Source organism: Oncorhynchus nerka, linkage group LG15 (assembly GCF_034236695.1).
Source record: "Oncorhynchus nerka isolate Pitt River linkage group LG15, Oner_Uvic_2.0, whole genome shotgun sequence".
NCBI classification, from domain to species: Eukaryota; Metazoa; Chordata; class Actinopteri; order Salmoniformes; family Salmonidae; genus Oncorhynchus; species Oncorhynchus nerka.
The window spans coordinates 43061054-43083157 of NC_088410.1; the positions used below are offsets into that span (position 1 = coordinate 43061054).

Consider the following 22104-nt stretch of genomic DNA (forward strand, 5'->3'; position numbering starts at 1 on the left):
CTAAGCTACAGGACTGTTTCGCAAGCACAGACTGGAATATGTTCCGGGATTCATTCGATTACATTGAGGCTTTTACCACATCAGTCACCGGCTTCAATAATAAGTGTTTTGACAACGTTGTCCCCACAGTGATCGTACGTATATATCCCTAAACTATCACAGATTACAAAAGGGAAACCCAGCCCCGGGCTGCCGATTGACGCGAGCCTACCAGACTAGCTAAATTCCTTCTATGGTCGCAACACTGAACCATGCATGACAACAGATGGATTACCAGGACGCATACTCAGAGCATGCGCTGACCAGCTGGCAAGTGTGTTCACTGACATTTTCAACCTCTCCTTGACTCAGTCTGTAATAGCTACATGTTTCAAGCAGACCACCATAGTCCCTTTGCCAAGAACGCCATGGTAACCTGTCTAAATGACTATCGCCCCATAGCACCCACATCTGTAGCCATGAAATGCTTTGAAAGGCTGGTCAGGGCTCACATTAACGGCATCATCCCAAACACCCTGGAACCAGTCCAATTTCCATACCGCCCCAACAGATCCACATATGACACAATCTATATTGCAATTTACACTGCCGTCTCCCACCTGGACAAGAGGAACACCTACGTGAGAATGCTGTTCATTGACTACAGCTCAGCTTTGAACACCATAGAACCCTCAAAGCTCATCACTAAGCTCAGGACCCTGTGACTGAACATCTCTCTCTACAAATGGATCCTGGACTTCCTGACGAGCCGCCCCCAGGTGGTGAGGGGGCCCCTCCGGGTGTGTGCTTAGTCCCCTCCTCTACTACCTGTTCACCCACAAATGCGTGGCTCTAACACCATCATTAAGGTTGCTGGTGACACGATGGTGGTTGGCCTGTTCACCAATGACGATGAGACAGCCTATAGGGAGGAGGTCAGTGACCTGGCAGTGTGGTGCCAGGACAACAACCTCTCCCTCAACGTCAGCAAGACAGAGGAGCTGATCGTGGACTACAGGAAACGGAGGCCGAGCACTCCCCCACCTACATCGATGGGGCTGTAGTGGAGCAGGTTGAGAGCTTGAATTTCCTCAGTGTCCACATCACTAAGGAATTATCATGGTCCACACACACAGTCATGAGGAAGGCATGACAACACCTCTTCCCCCTCAGCTGGCTCCTCAGATCCTACAAAAACTATGCAGCTGCACCATTGAGAGCATCTTGACTGGCTGAATCACCGCTAGGTATGGCAACTGCTTGGTATCCGACCACAAAGCGCTACAGATGGTAGATGCCCAGTACATCACTGGGGCCGAGCTCCCTGCCATCCAGGACCTCTATACCAGGTGGTGTCAGAGGAAGGCCTGCACAATTGTCAAAGACTCCAGCCACCAGTAAATGGTACCGATGCACCAAGTCTAGAACCAACAGGGCACTGAACAGATTCTATCCCCAAGCCATAAGACTGCTGATTAGTTAGTCCAGGTAGCTATTGGTTAACTATTCAACTATCTGCATTTATCCCTTTTGCACTAACTCTTGTGACTCATCACATACACTTCTTGGCCAGTTTATTACACTAGCCCATTCACAAAAATAGATCGCCCCTACAGACAGTGAGTCACATGGGCCATGGGGCACTAAATTAAGCAGGCAGGCAGGCAGGCATTGAGAATGGCAAGAATCGTGCAAGCTAATAGGCGGGCCACAAACAGACCTAATGTCACAGTACAACAATGGTGTGCAGAACTGCAATTTCGGAACACACAACTCATTGATCTTTGTCACGGATGGGCTATTGCAGCAGACGACCACGCCGGGTTCCACTCCTATCAGCTAAAAACAAGAAGAATCGACTCCAGTGGGCACGCAATCACCAACACTGGACAATTGAGGAGTGGAAAAACATTGCCTGGTCCGGCGAATCACGGTTCCTGTTGCGTCATGCTGATGGCAGAGTCAGTCCCACCAGCCTCCTCTGATAGCCAGTTAGAATCATGGGTTCTCATTGAATTCCACAAATGCTTTTTCACACTTTTTATAGTGCTTTATCAGTTGGTTTCCCTTCTCCTCTCTCACTCTCCCTTTTTCTCTAAATCCTTTCCTCCCTCCAGGATTTGGGAACTCTCCAGACTCGGATGCTCTGAAGATGGTTCAGCACCGGGTGGACCTCCTAGGGAGGTTTATGGAGACGCTGGGCGTCCGGACAATGGTGCTGCTGAGCCCATCTATGAGCGGCCACTGCTCCATCCCCTTCCTCACGAAACACAGTGCCCAGCTCCACGGCTTCATCCCCATAGCCCCTGTAGGAACCCGCAACTACACCCCTCAGCAGTACCAGGGCATCCAGGCGAGAACTGCAATGCTGGATGTCTGGGTGTGTTATATAGGAGCTTTACAGGCCTGAGAGTGGGTCCCTTACAACTCAATGAGTGTCTGCGATTCTAAATGTTTCACTAGCAAAAATGGCATAAAGTGAACCAATATAAAAATAAACCTCAATAAAGCAAAGAATTTGAGTAAATTGTGGGAGGAACTAGATAAGCTATTTTGGGGCGTGAGACCCAGCCAGCTTCTAGTGTGGTGCTACTAGTAGTAGCAGCAGAAGCAGTAGGAAAATGCAGTAGGAAAGATGGCAATGATGAAGCATAAATACATAGTTGTATTTTATTGACTTTGTAATGGTTAGGCTACATAGTCGCTCTAACCAGTTAGAATCTGACATAATGGTCTTGGGCACAGAGAAATGCACCAACAACAACTACAGGATATTGTCGTCTTGGATTAGTGCAAGTCCTTGATTGGTTTAAGATTATCCTTGGCTGGGTTTACTAGGCTCAAACACAGTCTGAGTTTGTGTGTTTTAACTCTATTCAGAATGAAATTGAATTACAGAGCACCTCTATCAGTAATTAAGATTTGATATTTTTCTGCTAAGGATATGCAGGTTTTGTTTACATGTATAAAAAAAATTAAAAAAGAAGAAAATAAAATAAAGTTATACAATGGAGTCCAAAATGATTGGATTCCTTGATCAAGATGAGCAAAAAAGACTGTATGAAATAAATAATAGAAATACTGAGGTATATTGTATGCACACACAAAAATGAAAAACTATATTTTATACTAATACAATTGCTCAGAGAAAGCGATTTTGTTTAACACATAATAAAATAAAATCTAAAGATAGTGGTCAAAGTAATTTGTTCCCCTGTTTCCCATACTCCCACACCCTCCCCTATCTTTTTTTTTTACATTTATTTTGTATTACTTGTTAAACAAAATCTATATCTTCGCAATTGTATTAGTATAAAATATTATAATATAAAACGTGTTTTTACACACAATATAGCTCAGTATTTGTATTTATTTTAGAGTATTTTTTTGCTCATCTGTTTCAAGGGATCCAATCATTTTGCACCCCACTGTATAACTGACCTGTTTATGTTGTGCATCCATGCAAAATGACCACTAGGTAGCAGAATGAAGCTACGAGTATCTGTAATGCATTGGCACAATGACAGTCTGTTTTTATCTGTTGAGAACAGCATGCCCTCTTTGTTTTATGATATTGATGTGTCAATTAAATCTCTCTTTTTTTTTTACTCTAGTCTGAGAAGTAATACTGTTCATAAATGTACATTAAAACACTAATGTAAGGTTGCAAAATTCGGTTGGAGGATTCCCGGATTTCCTACTTATTCCGTGCTGATTCCAGGAATCTTCCAACTGGGATTTCGGGAAAATGTTGGGAAAGTTACTTGAAATGTTCAGCCCTCCACTAATATATCGTATTGTGATCCCTGCTTTCTTCTATTTCCCTATGCAGACTCATACTCTCTGTTCGGAGCACTGGACACCAACCTGGGGGCCCAGTCCCACAAGAACCTCATGCAGCTCCTACACCACTCAGTCCTGAAAATGGATGGGGGCGCGCCCTGCCTGCTACATGGATAAACCTGGGGAGTTCCACCATTCACTGTTAGACTTTCTCAAGCAAACTGGAGTGAGTGGAGAAGAAACATTGTGGGATAGAAGAGCGATACATGTTTGTGTTTGCATGGAAGCGGAGGAGTATTATGCAATTCAGATAAAAGGAAAGTAGACCTCTGGAATAACAGGGCAAAGGCTGCTTTGATATGATAAATTGCCCCCCCCCCCCCCCCCCTAGTCACCCCGGTGGAGTTGCTTCCATTACGATGCTTTTGTTAACATCCCGTTCAATAGAAAACAACTCTAAAATAAGTTTGCTCTTTAAAGGCAAGTTGAGCATCTCGTACAGTATATGCACATTCAAAGTATTTATTGTTCTACAGGCACCATTATTGGTTCCATGATAAAAATCAGTTGACATGATGATAAAGAGGTGTAAAGAGAGCTAGGGAGATAGTCCCAGGGTCGTATTCATAAGTGCACACCATAGCAAAATGTTTTGCAACAGAAAACTAAAACTAGCACGGGTCCTGTGTGATCATTCCAATTAAGGTACTATCTACTAAATCTGTGGAAAGCTGTTACAACCAGAAAAGTATACTCCGTTCCATGTTTTTGTTATGACAATGACCACTACTTATTTTATAATGAACTTGTACATAACAGGTGATTTTGTTTTTCATTGGACAACAAATAAAAGCATCAAAAGTTAATTGGCTTAAACAATCATGTCCTCTATTTGAGTTGTGCTGTTATTGTGCTAAATTTCCTTTAATACGACTTCAGAAAACAGTTATGTATTTAGTAATTGTTAGTTTACAAAACATACACGTTTGAGCAAATATACATGTAGCCTGTTTTGGTACTGATGCCGACGATGAGAACAATCGATGGAGATCGATTGCACATCCCTTGTACTGAATGTTACAAGTCAGCTGCCAAGACAGTCAGAACGAATGTGTGCGCTTGAACATTTAGGCCTATATTATTATTATTAAAAAAAAAATGTCGTTCTTTGAATTAGTTACTTCTATTAATTTAAACATTTAGATTATTCATATCTTAATTGTTTATATAGATTCGGCTCTTCTGATATGCGAGCCGGCTCGTTCGCGAACGACCCATCACTACAAGTAAACAGTGACAGTGAACTTTCATTCAGTGAGGTAGTCAGTCGTGATATATCAAGGTAAGGGTCTCATGAAATCCTACTCTGTGTGACGTTTACATACGCTGGTGTTTTTGCTTAATACACTACTGTTAGCTTGTTTAACTAATGTATTGTTTAGCTAGCTAACGTTAGCTAGTTAACTAATGTATTGTTTAGCCAGCTAACGTTAGCTAGCTAATCCTTGGCTTGGGAGGAATTTAGCTAGCTAAGCAGGTTTCCACTGCTAGTCATGTGAATGTGGCTGCGCTGTGTTTCGCATAGCATGCACAATGTCCCCATGCTAAAGTTCACTAAAATATAGTGGTTGATTTGCAAAATGGCTTGTTGAAAAAGTAATCGCTACATATGGGCTGCTCTCACTGATACACACACGGATGTGTACCTGTAGCCTACATCACTCAGAGCCTGCTTCCTCTCTCCCTACTTAAGACCGTTACTATGTTGCCTGATAAGGATGGATCAGGTGGTTGTGGTGGAGGCCAGGCCACATCGGGAGAAGATCCCTCAGTGAACCTGTTTAGAGAGTACCTCCGCCTCAGGACTGTCCACCCAGAGCCTGACTATGGTAAGTTATGGATCTGTGTTTAAGCTATACCGTGGATGTAAATCTTATATGATAATGTCTGCATCCCAAATTTGACACTCAATATAGTGCACTACTTCTCACCATATAGTAGGGAATAGGTTGCCATTTGGGACATAGACAATGTCATACTGTGTGGATAAGGTTTTGTGTACCACCACCACACCTTATCATACATTATTTACAGAGCATTCGGTATTCAGACCCATTCACTTTTTCCACATTTTGTTACGTTACAGCCTTATTCTAAAATTAAATGGTCCCCCCCGCCCCTCAATCGACACACAATATCCCATAATGACAAAGCAAAAACTGGTTTTTAAAAACAGACATCACATTTACATAAGTATTCAGACCCTTTACTCAGTACTTTGTTGAAGCACTAGGCAGCTGTTACAGCTGAGTCTTCTTTGGTATGACGCTACAAGCTTAGCACACCTGTATTTGGGGAGTTTCTCCCATTCTTCTCAAGCTCTGTCAGGTTGGATGGGAAGCGTTGCTGCACAGCTATTTTCATGTCTTTCCAGAGATGTTCGATCGGGTTCAAGTCCGGACTCTGGCTGGGCCGCTCAGACATTCAGAGAGATGTCCCGAAGCCACTCCTGCGGTGTCTTGGCTGTGTGCTTACGGTTGTTGTCCTGTTGAAAGGTGAACCTTCACCACAGTCTGAGGTCCTGAGTGCTCTGGAGCAGGTTTTCCTCAAGGATCTCTGTGCTTTGCTCCGTTTATCTTCCCTCGATCAGTCCCTGCTGCTGAAAAACATCCCCACAACATGATGCTGCCACCACCATGCTTCACCGTAGGGATGGTGCCAGGTTTCCTCTAGATGTGATGCTTGGCATTCATGCCAAAGAGTTCAATCTTTCATCAGACCAGATAATCTTGTTTCTCATGGTCAGAGTCCTTTAGGTGCCTTTTGGCAAACTCCAAGTGGGCTATCGTGCCTTTTACTGAGGAGTGGCTTCTGCCTGGCCACTACCATAAATACCGAAGTTGTGGAGTGCTGCAGATATGGTTCAGATTGGCTGGTCGGCCAGCTCTAGGAAGAGTCTTGGTGGTTCCTAACTTCTTCCATTTAAGAATGATCGAGGCCACCATGTTCTTGGGGCTCTTCAATGCTGCAGACCGTTGTTGGTACGCTTCCCCAGATTTGTGTCTCAGAGCTCTACGGACAATTCCTTCGACCTCACGGTTTTTGCTCAGAAATGCACTGTCAACTGAGGGACCTTATCTAGACAGGTGTGTGCCTTTCCAAATCATCTGTTTTTTAAATTTTAATTAAACTTTGTTAAATTTCTATAAACCTGTTTTCACTTTACCATTATGGGTTATTATGTGTAGATTAACTTTTTATTCAATCAATTTTAGAATAAGGCTTTAACATAACAATGTAGAAAAAGCCAAATAAAATAAATAACAGTATGGGGATGAGGTAGTTGGATGGGCTATTTATAGATGGGCTATGTGCAGTGAGCTGTGAATATTTTACAAATGCACTGTAGCTACCATAAATGATTGATCTACTGTAAATCCATTCTGCAACCCTTACCACTGGACTATATAACGCTGAAAGGAAAAAATCTGACTGAAGGCCAGCAATTGGCTAATTATTACCTACAATGGTGTAAGGTCCACTTCTTCTCGGGGGAAGACATTTGAATTTATGCATGTCTTTAACTTTAGGCTGAGATCCAAATGGCACCCTATTCCCTATATAGCAGACTACTTTTGTCCAGGGTCCATAGGTCACTGTTGGGACTAATACTAGTGTGTCAGGAAGACTTGTTTCTTTTCTCTCTGTCAGTGTTCTACTCCTATGTCTGCACAGTATGTTGTTCTAAATGTCCTATGAGTATGTTCTAGCCAGGGTTGGGAAGATGACGTTCTAAATGTAATCCTTTACAGTTACTAGTTGCCCAAATTGTTATCAGTAGTTTAACTTTTGGATTACCCAAGCTCAGTAAAGTAATCTGATTACTTTCCCCTCGGCTGGTGCCTAACCGAACGAGTGTGCCCGCATTCCCCCTTAAAAGACATTAGCTTGAGAAATTTGAGAAGAGCGGCAATAGTACTGTTTGTCCATTTTTAGACGCCGTAGCCAGTATACTTCCTCAACATAGTCAGAATTAATCTAACTAAAGAAATCTTAGTCATGCAGTTTTACATCTAACTAAAATGTTTGGTGTAGTGTTTTTTTATATTTTTTATATCAGAAAACATGCACAAAAACGAAACAGATTATAATTTTTTTTTTTTTATCCCTACTGTTGACCAATCATTGACGAAGGGGCGTAGACTTCGTCCCCGAACTTCGGCTTGCCTCCAGAAAAAAATGTGTGCCCAAACAACCTAAACGCTCTCCGAAAACTAACAAAAACGTCACAAAAAATAATCATCATATGCATGCACTCCACCATACTGTTTCGGCTGGGAAGCATGTGGATGCCTTTCAGCCTATGGATTGACCAATAAAAGCAGTATGATGTGGAGCACAATACCACAGAGGAGTTTAGAAAGGAGGCACCCTCATATTTTTATTCCATAGGCTGGTATCTGCACTGTGCAGCTATTGCAAGAGTGTATTTTTCACTGGCTGTCCACTGGTTCTAAAAACAATGCTTGATAGGCACCTTAAACTTCTTCATATCAACCATTTATTGGGTGAAAGTACACATACGTTTGAACAGCCATCCACAACAATCACGGTGCAAATAGCTAAATGAGAGGGCAGCAGTTTGATTCATATCATTGTGCTCTGTAGATGTCAATAAGTGATATCCGTATTGCCCGTAGTCTACAACACTGCTGTCGTCCTTACCTCCAAGCGTATATTAAAATTGTATGTACTTTCTTTGGATGTCGACAGCAGTCGCACCGTTGGAAGACATGGCTTAGACTGTTGCCTATTCCTGCTCTTTTCCCATGATCCTTCAAATGGATTTGGTGTGCAATCGTGGTCTCTGATTTGTGGTCAGACTCGCTCAGGCGGAAAAAAAAAATTAAATTTGCGCCTTTTTTCAATGTTGATTTTGTAAGTCATTGAGGGGAAAAAAAGGTGTCATAAAGATATTTTTTACAAACATCATTTGTGAACTTAATAGGAATCCTAGAAGTAATTCTGTAGTTTTTCAAAAGTATTTGTAATCTAATTACAATATTTTTGATGGTAATTTAACAGATTACAGTTCGTTTTTTGTAATACGTTACTCCCCAACCGTGGTTATAGCAGTAAACCTTGTGTTATTTCGGTGTCTGTGTTGTCTGTGACTATTAGCCTAACTCCAGTCTTTGCCACTAAGAATAATGAGTTTAGAGTCCCCTTGATTGAACTCAAGCTGGAAAGGTAATGGTTACAGATTGTCAGTCTTAATGGTGGGAAAACACAATCGAAGTAATTATTAAACAGGAGAGAGAGAGAGTGTGTTTTATAACCGTGGAAGTTAATTTAAAACCTGGCTACATTCAGACCAACACATTCTACTCATTACTGTACCTATGTGTTTTGGTTTTCTGTATGAGACTACTATGAACCTTGTCTTGGTGTAACAGTCTTGGCCCTTGGGTTGTGTTTATCTCTTTACAGATGCTGCTCTGAGGTTCCTGGATAGAATAGCAGAGGAGCTTGGGCTGCCCATGAAGAAAATTGAGGTTTGTGTGGTTAGGTACATGTCTTTTTGATATTCAACTCTTTACACAATAGACCTCATGTCAACTCCTGTCTCTGTCCTCCTCACACCTGTCTGTAGGTCTGCCCCGGTAGAGTTGTGTCTATCATGACCTGGCAGGGGACCAATCCTGCTCTGAAGTCCATCCTGCTCAACTCCCACACTGACGTTGTGCCTGTTTACCAGGTAAAGACCTAGGCATGTATTTGTAAAGCATATCAGAGTAGTACTGATCTAGGATTAGTCACGCATGGACAGGGGGGGACCTGATCTTAGATTAGCCCTCCAACTCTGAGACGCCCCTGGAACCCCACTGTCTTCTTTACCACTAGTGCGAGGGGAAACGGGGAAAGGAACTCATCCTTATCCGTCTCATTCCAGGAACACTGGAAGTATGATGCGTTTGCTGCTGTGAAAGATGCAGAGGGCAACATCTACGCTCGAGGAACACAGGACATGAAGTGTGTCACCATACAGTGAGTGTGATGTCATAACCACCCTGTTGGGATAAAATATCCCAACACAACGGGTCAAAACTCTCATTTAAATAAAGGAAGTTAGGCAACATCGCAAGCTAGAGAAAATACGCTACTCCGTTAGGGGATCTGCAATTACATTTTATAATATCTGGCAACCTTTACAATCCTTTGTAGAAGACATGGACCCAGCTAATTTCACAACTCTATAAACCAAGCCAAATTATTTTTACTCTTTTGTTTTGTATTTTTTTTTACTGTTTGATTATATTACTCAGTATATATCATGCCTGCTTTAAGTCTAGTTTTGGGGTGGAGCTTTGTTAGAGATTGGGGTGTTGGAGTGGGTTTGATTTCGTATGGGACTGTGTGTTCTGCCCTCTACCTGTTTTACATGTGTTTTCGGTATAATCATAATGGGGGGGGGAATTAGGAAAGTTACCAGAATGCAACTGTAATCCAATTTCGATGTTACCAGTGTCCTTCACATCTCCTAGTGTTTGTTTGCCTCATAACCAATAAGGCTACTGCTCGACATTTCTCATAGGTATATCCAGGCCATCAGAAGACTTAAAGCAGAGGGAAGGAAGTGTATGCGCACCATCCACCTAATGTTTGTGCCAGGTAGGATGAGCAGTCATTGGCTAAGACTGGCTTCTCAGAATGTAATACTGTGACAACACTGTAATAATGTAGTAATTCCATGGGTGCGACCCAAAAGGCACCCTATTCCTTATATAGTTCTCTACTTTTGACCAGAGCCCTATAGGCATTGATCAAATGTAATCCACTATATAGGGAGCCATTTGAAACTCAGCCCCTGTCATTTGACAAGGGTATAGAACATTTTTAAAAGCACTTTTGACAACTTCTGTAAATAAATGTGATTGCTTGAGATACTCTTTGCTCTGGATTTGACACGTTGAATGTCTTAGATGAAGAGGTCGGAGGTCACAAAGGAATGGAGACGTTTGTGAAGCTCCCAGAGTTTCAGAAATTGAACATTGGCTTTGCACTTGACGAAGGTAAATGAACAAAAAACCTAACTGTACCACTTATTAACACCCAACTATAAACCGAGGCCTGCATCCCAAACGGCACCCTATTCTCTTTATAGTGCAGTACTTTTGGCCAGGCCCCATAGGGCTCTAGTGAAAACTAGTGCAATATATACAGTGTATTCGGAAAGTATTCAAATCTCTTTTTCCACATTTTATTACGTTACAGCCTTATTCTAAAATTGATAAAATATTTGTTTTACATCTACAGACTACCCCATTTGGACAAAGCAAAAACAGGTTATTAATCATCTTTGCAAATTTATAAACAGAAATACCTTATTTATGTAAGTAGTCAGACCCTTTGCTATGAGACTCTAAATTGAGCTCCGGTGCATCCTGTTTCCATTGATCATCCTTCAGATGATTATACAACTTGATTGGAGTCCACCTGTGGTAAATTCAATTGATTGGATATGATTTGGAAATGTACACCTGTCTATTTTAGGTCCCACAGTTGACAGTGCATGTCAGAGCAAAAACCAAGCCATAAGGTCGACGGAATTGTCCGTAGAGCTTCGCGACAGGATTGTTTCGAGCAAAAAATGTCTGCAGCATTCCAGGTCCCCAAGAACAGTGGCCTCCCCCATTCTTAAATGTAATAAATTCTGAACCACCAAGACTCTTCCTAGAGCTGGCCCCCTGGGCAAACTGAGCAATTGGGGAAGAAGGCCCTTGGTCAGCGAGGTGACTAAGAACCCGATGGTCACTCTGACAGAGTTTCTCTGTGGAGATGAGAGAACCTTCCAGAAGGATAACCATATCTGCAGCACTCCACCAATCAGGCCTTTATGGTAGAGTGCCAGAAGGAAGCCACTCCTCAGTAAAAGGCACATGACAACCCGCTTGGAGTTTGCCAAAAGGCACCTAAAGGACTGACTATGAGAAACAAGATTCTCTGGTCTGATGAAACCAAGATTGAACTCTTTGGCCTGAATGGCAAGTGTCAAGTCTGGAGTAAACCTGGCACCATCCCTACGGTGAAGCATGGTGGTGGCAGCATCATGCTATGGGTATGTTTTTCAGCGGCAGGGACTGGAAAACTAGTTAGAATTGAGGGGAAGATTAACTAAAGAAAGTACAGAGATCCTTGATGAAAACCTGCTCCAGAGCGCTCAAGACCTCAGACTGGGTTGAAGGTTCACCTTCCAACAGGACAATGACCCTAAGCACAGAGCCAAGACAATGCATGAGTGGCTTCGGGACAAGTCTCAATGTCCTTGAGTGACTGAGCCTGGACTTGAACCCGATTGAACATCTCTGGAAGACCAGAAAATAGCTGTGCAGCGACGCTCCCCATCCAACCTGACAGAGCCGGAGAGGATCTGTGCCAAGCTTGTAGCGTCATACTGTATGTGCAAAAAATGTCTAAACCAGGTTTTGCTTTATTGTCATGGGGTATTGTGTTTAAATTAACGAGAGAAAAAACAAACAATTTATTCAATTTTAGAACAAGGCTGTAATGTAACAAAATGTGGAGAAAGTCAAGGGACCTGAATACTTTCCGAATGCACTGTAAGGAATAGGGTGCCCCTTGGGATATACTCGGGACTATCCAGCACTGAAACGAACACTTCCTTAGGCCCTATACTTCCCTTCTGTCACCTGATGTCTGGATTTTTCTATTTTGTTTTAGGTCTTGCCAACCCTGGGGAAGCCTTCACTGTCTTCTATGGCGAGAGGAATCCCTGGTGTAAGTATCAGCCCTGAGTATTAGAGAATCTGGCCCTAGCTGTAACAATGACGAATGATCAAATACACACGCACGCCCAGCAGTACGCACAACAAATGTCTCTTCCTCTCACCCTGGCCTTAGTCTGTCTGTGATCCTATCTCAATTAGTCTTTCCTGAATACCCGTCTCCTCGCCTCCTCCAACCTGGACTCTGGGGTAGTAAATTAAAATCCGGGACACTCAAATAAACAATGAAATGTTGGCTGCGTATGGTATGTATACTGAACAAAAATATAAACACAACATGTCAAATCTTTGAAATTGTTGCTAGGTTACAGTTCATCTAAGGAAATCTGTCAATTTAAAATGAATTAATTTGGCACTAATCTATAGATTTCACATGACTGGGCAGGGGGCAGCCATGGGTGGGCCTGGGAGGGTGTATGCCAGGCTGTTGAGCCAGCTCCAGCCAATCAGTGAGTTTTCTTTTCTCCCCACAAAAGGGCTTTATTACAGACAGAAATACTCAACACTCCCCCCACCCCCTTAGACGATCCCGCAGGAGAATAAGCCGGATGTGCAGGTCCTGGGCTGGCGTGGTTACACGTGGTTTGCAGTTGTGAAACCGGTTGGATGTACTACCAAATTCTCTAAAACAACGTTGGAGGCAGCTTATGGTAGAGAAATTAACATTGAATTATCTGGCATTAGCTCTGGTGGACATTCCTGCAGTCAGCTTGCCAATTGCATTCTCCCTCAAATTCTCATTTTAGTGGCCTTTTATTGTCCTCAGCACAAGGTGCTCCTGTGTTTTTCTTCATGCTGTTTAATCTGCTTCTTCATATGCCACACCTGTCAGGTGGATGGATTATCTTGGCAAAGGTTAAATGGTTGTTTTTTTCCCAGCTCATGAAACATGGGACTAACACTTACATGTTACGTTTATAATTTTGTTCAGTGTATTTATTTGTGGATGTCCATCATCCATTTTGTATGATGTGTTAGTAATTACAATTTGTATAATATGTTACAACTTGCAATTCATACAAAATGTTACGAATTCCAATTTGTTGTCTAACGCTAGCTAGGTTAGGGTTAAGTTAGTGGTTAGAGGAAGGGTTAGCTAAGTAGATGCAATGTATATAGTTGTTAATTAGCTAAAATGCTAAAGTTGTCCGTGATGCGATTTGAACACGCAACCATTGGGTTGCTAGACCTTTGCCTTTTACCAACCACTCTAATTTTGTTTTTGCCTTTTAAAAGGGGAATATGCAGTAGCTACATCCTGTTTTGGATTTTAAAATTAAGTGCCAGGGAGGAGTTTTGTTATTGTTTCAACTGCTGATTGCTGCTTTATCATTTTAGGTTGGTGGCAAGTTAATTGGGGAGAATGGGCTCGTGGTAATAGCAGGACGGTAATAAGTGAAATGGTATCAAAAACATGGTTTCCATGTGTTTGCCATTCCATTTACTCCGTTCCTGGCCATTATTATGAGCCGTCCTCCCCACAGCAGCCGCCAATGATGCTCTTATTCACGTTAGGTTGAATGTAACCATATTCATTTGAGTGTCCCAGATTTCCATTTCCTGTGTTAAGTCTAGTCTGAGACCAGTCTGCCGTCTCAAATGGATTGGAGAAGGTCCAAGGATCCTCCAGTCAGACCTTTTCCACCAATGTGTTCTGAGAAAGAGACTAGGTGAGGGGATGTGAAAAATCTTATTTTTGTTTTGTTTTTTGAAAGAGCCTGTGTGTCTGCTTCCCCTCAGGGATAACGGTCCACTGCCCAGGCAGTCCTGGCCACGGCTCCAGGTTTGTGGAGAACACGGCTGCAGAGAAACTGGTAAGACTTCCTCCACAGCTAGAGTGACTTTGAGTGTGTCACAAATAGCACCTTTTTTCCTGTGGGCCTTGGTCAAAAGTAGCCTAGCGGTTAAGAGCGTTGGCCCCGGTAACCGAAAGGTTGCTGGTTTGAATCCCAGAGCTGATTAGGTGAAAAATCTGTAAATGTGCCACTTGAGCAATGCGCTTAACTCTAATTGCGTTTGTAAGTCACTCTGGATAAAAGCGTCTGCTTAATTACTAAAATGTAGGTCACCATTTTGGACACAACCCTTGTCCCCACACACACTATAGTTCACTTGGCCAAAGACAGCAGAAAAGGGTGCTGATTCTGATCACTTGGAGGACGGTGATGTCAATGACCTCACCTGCTTTTGTCTGTCTCCCTTCTCACAGCGCAGTATTATTAACTCCTTCCTGGACTTCAGGGAGAAGGAGAAACACAGGTCAGTAAGGCAGGAAGAGGGATGAGTTCAGTCACTAGAGGGAGCCATAACTATTTTACAGGAATGTGATTTTAGTGTTGTGTGTGTGTGTGTGTGTTGCAGGTTGAACACCAGCGAGTGTTTCACTCTTGGTGACGTCACCACTGTCAACATGACCATGGTGAAAGGAGGCGTGGCCTACAACGTCATCCCTGCCGAGATGGATGTCAGTTTTGACTTGAGAATACCACCCACGGTCAATTTGCAGGTGTGTGTGTGTGCCTTGTGTGTTAGGGAGGGACATTTTAAATTAGAAATGTTGTGGAAGCTCTTCTGAATATGTAGTTTACCAAGCTACCAACCACTTCACACTGGGAGAAGATAAGCTACACGAAAAGTAGTTCTCTTCATCCAAACTACTGCTTCATAAATTATATCTAACTCTTAAATGTCATAGACTACAAATTGGAGTCAGATGTTAACATAATAGTTTAGCCTATTAAACAACTTTTTCAAATGAGAATTGGGTCTGATCCTGAAAAAGACTGGAAATGTTTGCCTACATCACCCATATTCTTACCTTTTTTGCAAAAATGTAATTAACTACTGAAAACACTTATTGAACAAAAATGTAAACGCAACATGTAAAATGTTGGTTTCATGTTTCAACTAAAAGATCCCTGAAATGTTCGATATGCACAAAAAGCTTATTTCTCACAAATGTTGTGCATAAATTTGTTTACATCCCTTTTAGCTCGAAATCCCAGAGCTGACAAGGTACAAATCTGTCGTTCTGCCCCTGAACAAGGCAGGTTAACCCTCTAGGCCGTCATTGAAAATAAGAATTTGTTCTTTACTGACTTGCCTAGTTAAATAAAGGTTAAAAAAGAAAAAAAAGAAAAAAAACATCCCTGTTAGTGAGCATTTCTCCTTTGCCAAGATAAGCAATCCACCTGACAGGTATAGCATATCAAGAAGCTGATTAAACAGAATGATCATTACACAGGTGCACCTTGTGCTGGAGACAATAGGACACTCTAAAATGTGCAGTTTTGTCACATAACACAATGCCGCAGATGCCTCAAGTTGAGGGAGCATGCAGTTGGCATCCTGATTTCAGGAATGTCCACCAGAGCTGTTGCCAGAGAATTGAATGTCCATTTCTCTACCATAAGCCGCCTCCAATGTTGTTTTAGAGAATTTTGTCAGTATGTCCAACCGGCCTCACAACCACAGACCACGTGTAACAAAGCCAGCCCAAGACCTCCACATCCGGCTTCTTCACCTGCGGGATTGTCTGAGACCAGCCACCTGGGTGGCTGATGAAACTGAGGAGTGTTTCTTTCTATTATACAACATCATTCTGATTGGCTGGCCCTGGCTCCTCAGTGGGTGGGCCTGACTCCCAAGCCACCCATGGCTGCGCCCCTGCCCAGTCATGTGAAATCTATAGATTAGGGCCTAACGAATTTATTTAAATGGATGATTTCCTTATATAAACTGTAACTCAGTAAAATCTTTGATATTGTTACATATAGTACAGACTCCACCTATTTCACTATTCGAATAATATACTGATTTTAAAAAATGAAAACAATTCTAAAAAATAAAATAAATTGCTCTACTCTCTTGACCAATCAGAATGAAGCAAAATTCCACAACAGCAGACAGTGCACGGTTGTTGCTACATCGGTCGTCTTTGACTAACAGTAGCCTAGGCTAACAGCAACACAGTGAAAGTCTGATGCTCCCCATCCAGTGATGCCAATTTAGCAATTTTGTTGCTAGATTTAGCAACTTTTCAGACTGCCCTGGCAACAATGTTTTTCAAACAGCACCTAGCAACAAATGTAGCAACTTTTTGAAAATGTATTTGAAACTTTTAGCAAGTTTTGAAAAGTGACTCAAATGCTAAAATGCAAGCATTTTCCCTCTCAATGACACAAAAACGATTTTCTGTCATACACTCAGTCACAAAACACGTGCCTGGCTGCAAAAGTGCATAGTGAGTGACGTCAGCAGCAGGCCAGCAGCAATTTCAGCAAATTGCAAATCATTGTTGGCTGACTGCAGCAGTGGGTTCGACGAGCCAAACCCAATGAATATAGTTGGTCACGAATGTTTGATCTTGAACAGAAATAACATCAATCAACATGTCTCAATCAAAATTGTACAGCCAGAAGTACAGAAAAGAGTGAGTCCTGAACAAATGTCAAATAATATTTTTTTCTCGATGTTCAGTCAATTTGAGTAACGTTATTGTGTATTCTACTTGATGACGCAGTTTTACGTTATCACGCAATGACATCACAACGTCATTTAGCAACAAATCAACCTGCCTTTAGCAACTTACCCTGAAAATGAGTTGTTGTTTCCCAAAAAGTTTTTTGGTGAGTGTTGCATTGATTTGTATCAGGTCTTGTGGACCCTCCAGTGGTACTAGGCTAATCTGTATTTGAAGTGGGGAAAATGGCATACCATTGCCAGGGCTGACTGGAGGTCTAAATGTCGTTAAAAGGGAAAATGAGCTTGAAAATAAAACAATCACTCTGTGCATCCTCAGAACTATAGGCTACTTACATTGTGCTACTGTAAATGCGCAATGTTCTATCAAAGCCACGTGACGTCTGAATCCGCAGTAGCCAAGTGCGCTGTAAAGAAATACTACATTAAGTTTTGTTTAATTTAAATTAAGCATTTCAAATGTCATGGTATATCTTTTGTGTGTAACAATGTAACCTGGACAATTTTTGTCTTTAGAAAACTGTTCAATTGTTAAAATAGGCCTAAAAGAAATGATCCAAAAAACGATTACTCTGTCTTCACCATTTCAAATATTTTATTCCATTGTTAGGAGTTCGAGGAGCAGATTAAGAAGTGGTGTAAGGAGGCAGGAGAGGGCATCACGTATGAGTTTGCTCAGGTCAGTACAATAAAATGCATTTCTCCATACACGCACTTGTATATGGGCATGGAGACCACTGATCACATATCAGTAGAGTATGCTTTAATGTGTTCTGATTTCGGTCATATTCAGTAGATATGAAATTGAAGTAAACGGGGAGGGACTCCCTGAACTTTCCAATAAGAAAAGCTTGTTTTTTAAAAGTGTTTTGCTACGGTGTAAATGAATGAAAACGACCCAGTTGTAAGATGTTCTGTCCTCCACAGAAACACATGAACCAGAATTTGACATCCACAGATGATAGCGACCCCTGGTGGAACACCTTCAGTACAACCTGCAAAGCCATGTGAGGATACACACTAACACCCAAACTCACACACACTCAGTAAAGGCGAGCTTCATCTGAATTTCTCTCGCCTCAGGAACATGACTTTGGAAAAGGAGATCTTCCCTGCAGCCACGGACAGTCGCTTCATCAGAGCGGTGAGTTAGAGCAGTGGCCCATGGATAATGTAGTGTGTAAACCATAGGATTGGCCAATATACTGTGTGATTTGGAAATACCGACGGTATGATTTTCAATACTGTTCTTTGTCATCCCGGGGGCTACGCCACTGCTTATAACTAAGTTAAGTATAACTAAGAAATCTAAGATGAGTCAAATCAATTCTATCCAGCTCAGGGCTCCAGCTATGCATTTGACTGGCTAGATGTCAAAATCGAGCTTCTTGGTTACAGCAGTCCCCTCCTAGATAAAGATCCTTGTTGCCTGAATTGTTTTGTGCATTTTTTTTATTTTTTTTATTGTATTATTTTAATAATGCCCCTTGTGTGCACTTCTGGTAATACCGTATACCTTGGTATGGTACAGAAACGGTATGAAAATCGGGGATACCACCCAACCCTAGTACACCATAACAACATCTTACTTTCAAACACTTAGAACTGCATGTATTTTTAATGCGTTTATGACCTCAGGACAAAACATGTTTTGTTTTTGTAGACTCTTGCACTTCAAAGCTATGTCCATATGTGTTGTTCATTTTACTTGATCATTAGGAGAAGAAATGCATCATAAATGCCACAAGCTAGAAATCTCCGTAGAGACAAACCGCAGTGCTTTGAATGAGCTAAATGCAGTTCTCCCTTTAAAATCACCCCTCTTGAGATTGATACAATATTTGGTAAAATGGTAGAGCGAGGGCCCTTACTGGGTAAAATGACGTTTTCAAAGTTATTTAATGCTAATTTATTAATTGAGGCAAAAAATATGTGTTTCTGCTGTTAGGTCATTGTCAGTGTGTCGGATATTAGTGGCAATGCTTTCTTTACAAAAAGTAGGATCTCTCTAAATCATGTTTGTCCTGCTGTAGGTGGGCCTCCCTGCCATCGGCTTCTCCCCAATGAACCGGACACCCATCCTGCTGCACGACCACAACGAATATCTGAACGAGCAGGTCTTCCTCAAAGGCATTCAGGTGTACGAGAACCTAGTGCCAGCATTAGCAAATGTGCCCGCTCTGCCTTGCGACACCTAGAGCAGCATTTCTTAACTGGTGGGTGACGCAAATTTGAATACATTTTGGTGAAGATATATTTTTTTGTCACTCGAATATTGGGTGAAGACTGAGGCAACCCAGTTAAATGTGGGTCCCGAAACCAAACCAGTTGAGAACTGCTAGTTTAGAAATCAAAGGTCAATAGCTTGGCTACTTCACATCCTTTGTCTCTGAACCTCCCCTTGGCACGTGTAAGTCTGCTCTGACACCTCTCACAGATAAACAAATGTTGAATAATCCAGATGATTTTGAATAATCCAGAAGGCAGCGCCAAAGAATGAGATGAGATTACTTCATACAGATATAATTTAAAATAGTCAAATTTAGCACTTCACATTTGTCTCTATGCCTTTTGTATGGATAACATCTTTTATTTTCTCAGACCGTACATAGCAACTCAGGACAACATTATACCATTGCATTACACATTGTAACAGCCTTGTAACAACATTGTACTTAAGGGAATGTGTTTCATGCGTCAGTGTAAGCCGTCTTGACGAAGGGTGTGATCATTCACTATTCTAATCCATGTATTCTAATCTTAAATGATGATCAAAGATTGTATTAAAGAAAAGCAACACGGTTATATCAGATGACCCTCTTTTTGAAGTTGGTAAATAAAATGCTGCTTCATCCAAACTTTGCACAGCATAACTTCAGCTGTTCCTCCATAATACTACTTATCCACTTAAACCTAGCATCAACTATCCCCTCAGTTAATCATGTTTATCTGCCATTTTGCTCTTTGAACAACTTTTGTAACAGTTATAACCATTTGATTAAAACAACAGTGAAATTGAGCTTTAATGGAAATGTAACACAGAACCCAATTGGGCAAAATGTTCTGTTATTAAAATAGTTCATGAGTATTAAAAAAGGTTAAATCCATCCATTAGATTAAGGAAGTTATCTTCTGTTCAACTTGGTATCTTCCAGTCCTTATTGTAATGTGATTCTAAGCTACTTTATTATTTACGCCAGAGCCTTACTGATTAGCCCCCAACCACACAAGCAAGACTGAAGTAATGCCAATGTTGACATATTTCATCAACTACTTGAAACCACAGATTTGTCAAATTATTATTATTATTTTTTGAAAATTAATTTGTGCCTGCTATTTGCTAGAGCTGATTTGAATAAAGATATCACTTTATTAAACGGTTGTGTTTTATATGTGATTTTTACAGGTTATCGAGTGTTCATGTTTTCTGCCCAGGGACTGCAGATAGGAAAGAGCAGTGTAGCTAAATCTGTTCTTACAAATCAAAATAAAAACCGAGTTGGTATCATGCACACCACACAGCTCAAAACACTAAGACAGAAATATCTTACAACATGAGCATAAGATATATTTTAGTAAACAGAATAGAGGAACTGAGGAGTAATTGTGTTGTAGCCACGTGGAGGCCGTCAGCACCATAATATGTTTATCTCGGGTATGAACCAACGGAAACAACATGGCCACTACTCATAGACTCACAATGACCGTAATGGTGAAGATTTTGAAATGTTTATGATCCTCATTGAGTTACATTTCTTTCTTTTTTTTTCAGTAGAAGCTACAACATTCTTTAGAATAATATAAGTTGGTTTGAATGTCTATTTATAGTGCTTCCCAATGCCCCCGTGAGTGCTCAACTATCCACTTCTGCCTTTTTGTATTCTAAGGTCACATTAATTATATTTTGGTTTGGGTAAAAAAATAAAATACAAATGTCAATCCAGTAAACGACTAGGCATATGCCAAAGAGTTTGAGGCTAGAGGACGAAGAGGCTTGACTGACTGAGAAAATGTTGTTTTCTGCTCCCAATTAACCTAGTCTGAGACTGCAGGGTTGTGTCATTGAGACGTGTCCTCAATATGCTGTAGTGGAACCGCATGATACTTTTGTGATTTAACGTTGAGACTGAGTTAACCTTCCCATGACCTCTGGTCATGTTAAGGTCTGGCTGGTATTACGCTATGTGTTCACGGTCCGTCCGACTTGACAATGTTCCCTGTGTCAGTGCACAAAACCAAAGTACTTATTAATGTAGGGCTATTATAACTCGGAATTGGCTACACACACACACACAGACAGACACATGAAGTGTTGAACTACTGTTCAATTCCCTTTAGAGAGCCATTCCAATTAACAGAGTAGTGCCCTCCTAGGGGGGGATCAGCAGGAAGAGAAGAGTGGAGGTAGTGGTGGGTCAGTAATTAGACTGCTCTCCCCAGGATGTGGCTACAGGATTAAAGCCTGCAGGGCTGTCAGGGAGAGTCCTCAAAGCTGTAACCTCTAGCACCCCACCGCCCCCTCACCCCTGCCTGGCGATTGGAGAAACAGGAATAGATGCTGCCACACTGTCCGTCTGCTTAGTAAGAGAGAGCTGGGATTTTCAGTAGATGTCTTCAATTACAACTTCCTCAATATGTGTTGGCCTGCCTAAATATCCTGCAACTCCACCTTATTATAGTACAAAAGTAATTGATTGACCTTGTATTTTGCACAACAACGGACATTTTTCAACTTATCGTATCATGCTTGCGTTTATCCTATACTTGCATATGTGTTTTTATGTGTCTTTTTATGTTGCACACAAATTGCCTTTTGGGGACAAAGATTTAATGAATTGAACAAATAACACCGCATTTGTGTACCCAATTTTCAAAGGCGTACTGACATCAATCTCACATGACTCTCTGTCTTTGACTCCCTTTTATTCAGGAGAGCATTTTGCATCATCATGAGGATGTGGCCGGTGACACTTTGCGTCTCGAATGTCCAATATCTTCCAAACTTGAATGATGACGTTCCCCCTTAACTTTGATAGCATTAATTAATATGTGG

At 41.6% G+C, this 22104-nt stretch overlaps 2 protein-coding genes across 2 annotated transcripts; both read left to right on the forward strand.

Moving 5' to 3' along the window:
- LOC115142735 (protein ABHD14A-like) lies at window positions 1–4144 on the forward strand. Its single transcript, XM_029682407.2, has 3 exons — window positions 1–134; window positions 2097–2359; window positions 3812–4144. The coding sequence occupies exons 2-3, from the start codon at window positions 2132–2134 to the stop codon at window positions 3899–3901; spliced, it is 318 nt and encodes a 105-aa protein (XP_029538267.1). The 5' UTR covers window positions 1–134; window positions 2097–2131; the 3' UTR covers window positions 3902–4144.
- Window positions 4145–4866: 722 nt separating this feature from the next.
- LOC115142734 (aminoacylase-1) lies at window positions 4867–20428 on the forward strand. Its single transcript, XM_029682406.2, has 15 exons — window positions 4867–5104; window positions 5516–5651; window positions 9253–9317; window positions 9416–9520; window positions 9716–9810; window positions 10358–10434; window positions 10746–10835; window positions 12505–12561; window positions 14310–14383; window positions 14779–14828; window positions 14931–15075; window positions 17662–17730; window positions 17979–18058; window positions 18135–18195; window positions 19085–20428. Exons 2-15 carry the CDS (start codon window positions 5525–5527, stop codon window positions 19247–19249), a joined length of 1260 nt encoding a protein of 419 aa, XP_029538266.1. The 5' UTR covers window positions 4867–5104; window positions 5516–5524; the 3' UTR covers window positions 19250–20428.
- Window positions 20429–22104: the final 1676 nt, after the last annotated feature.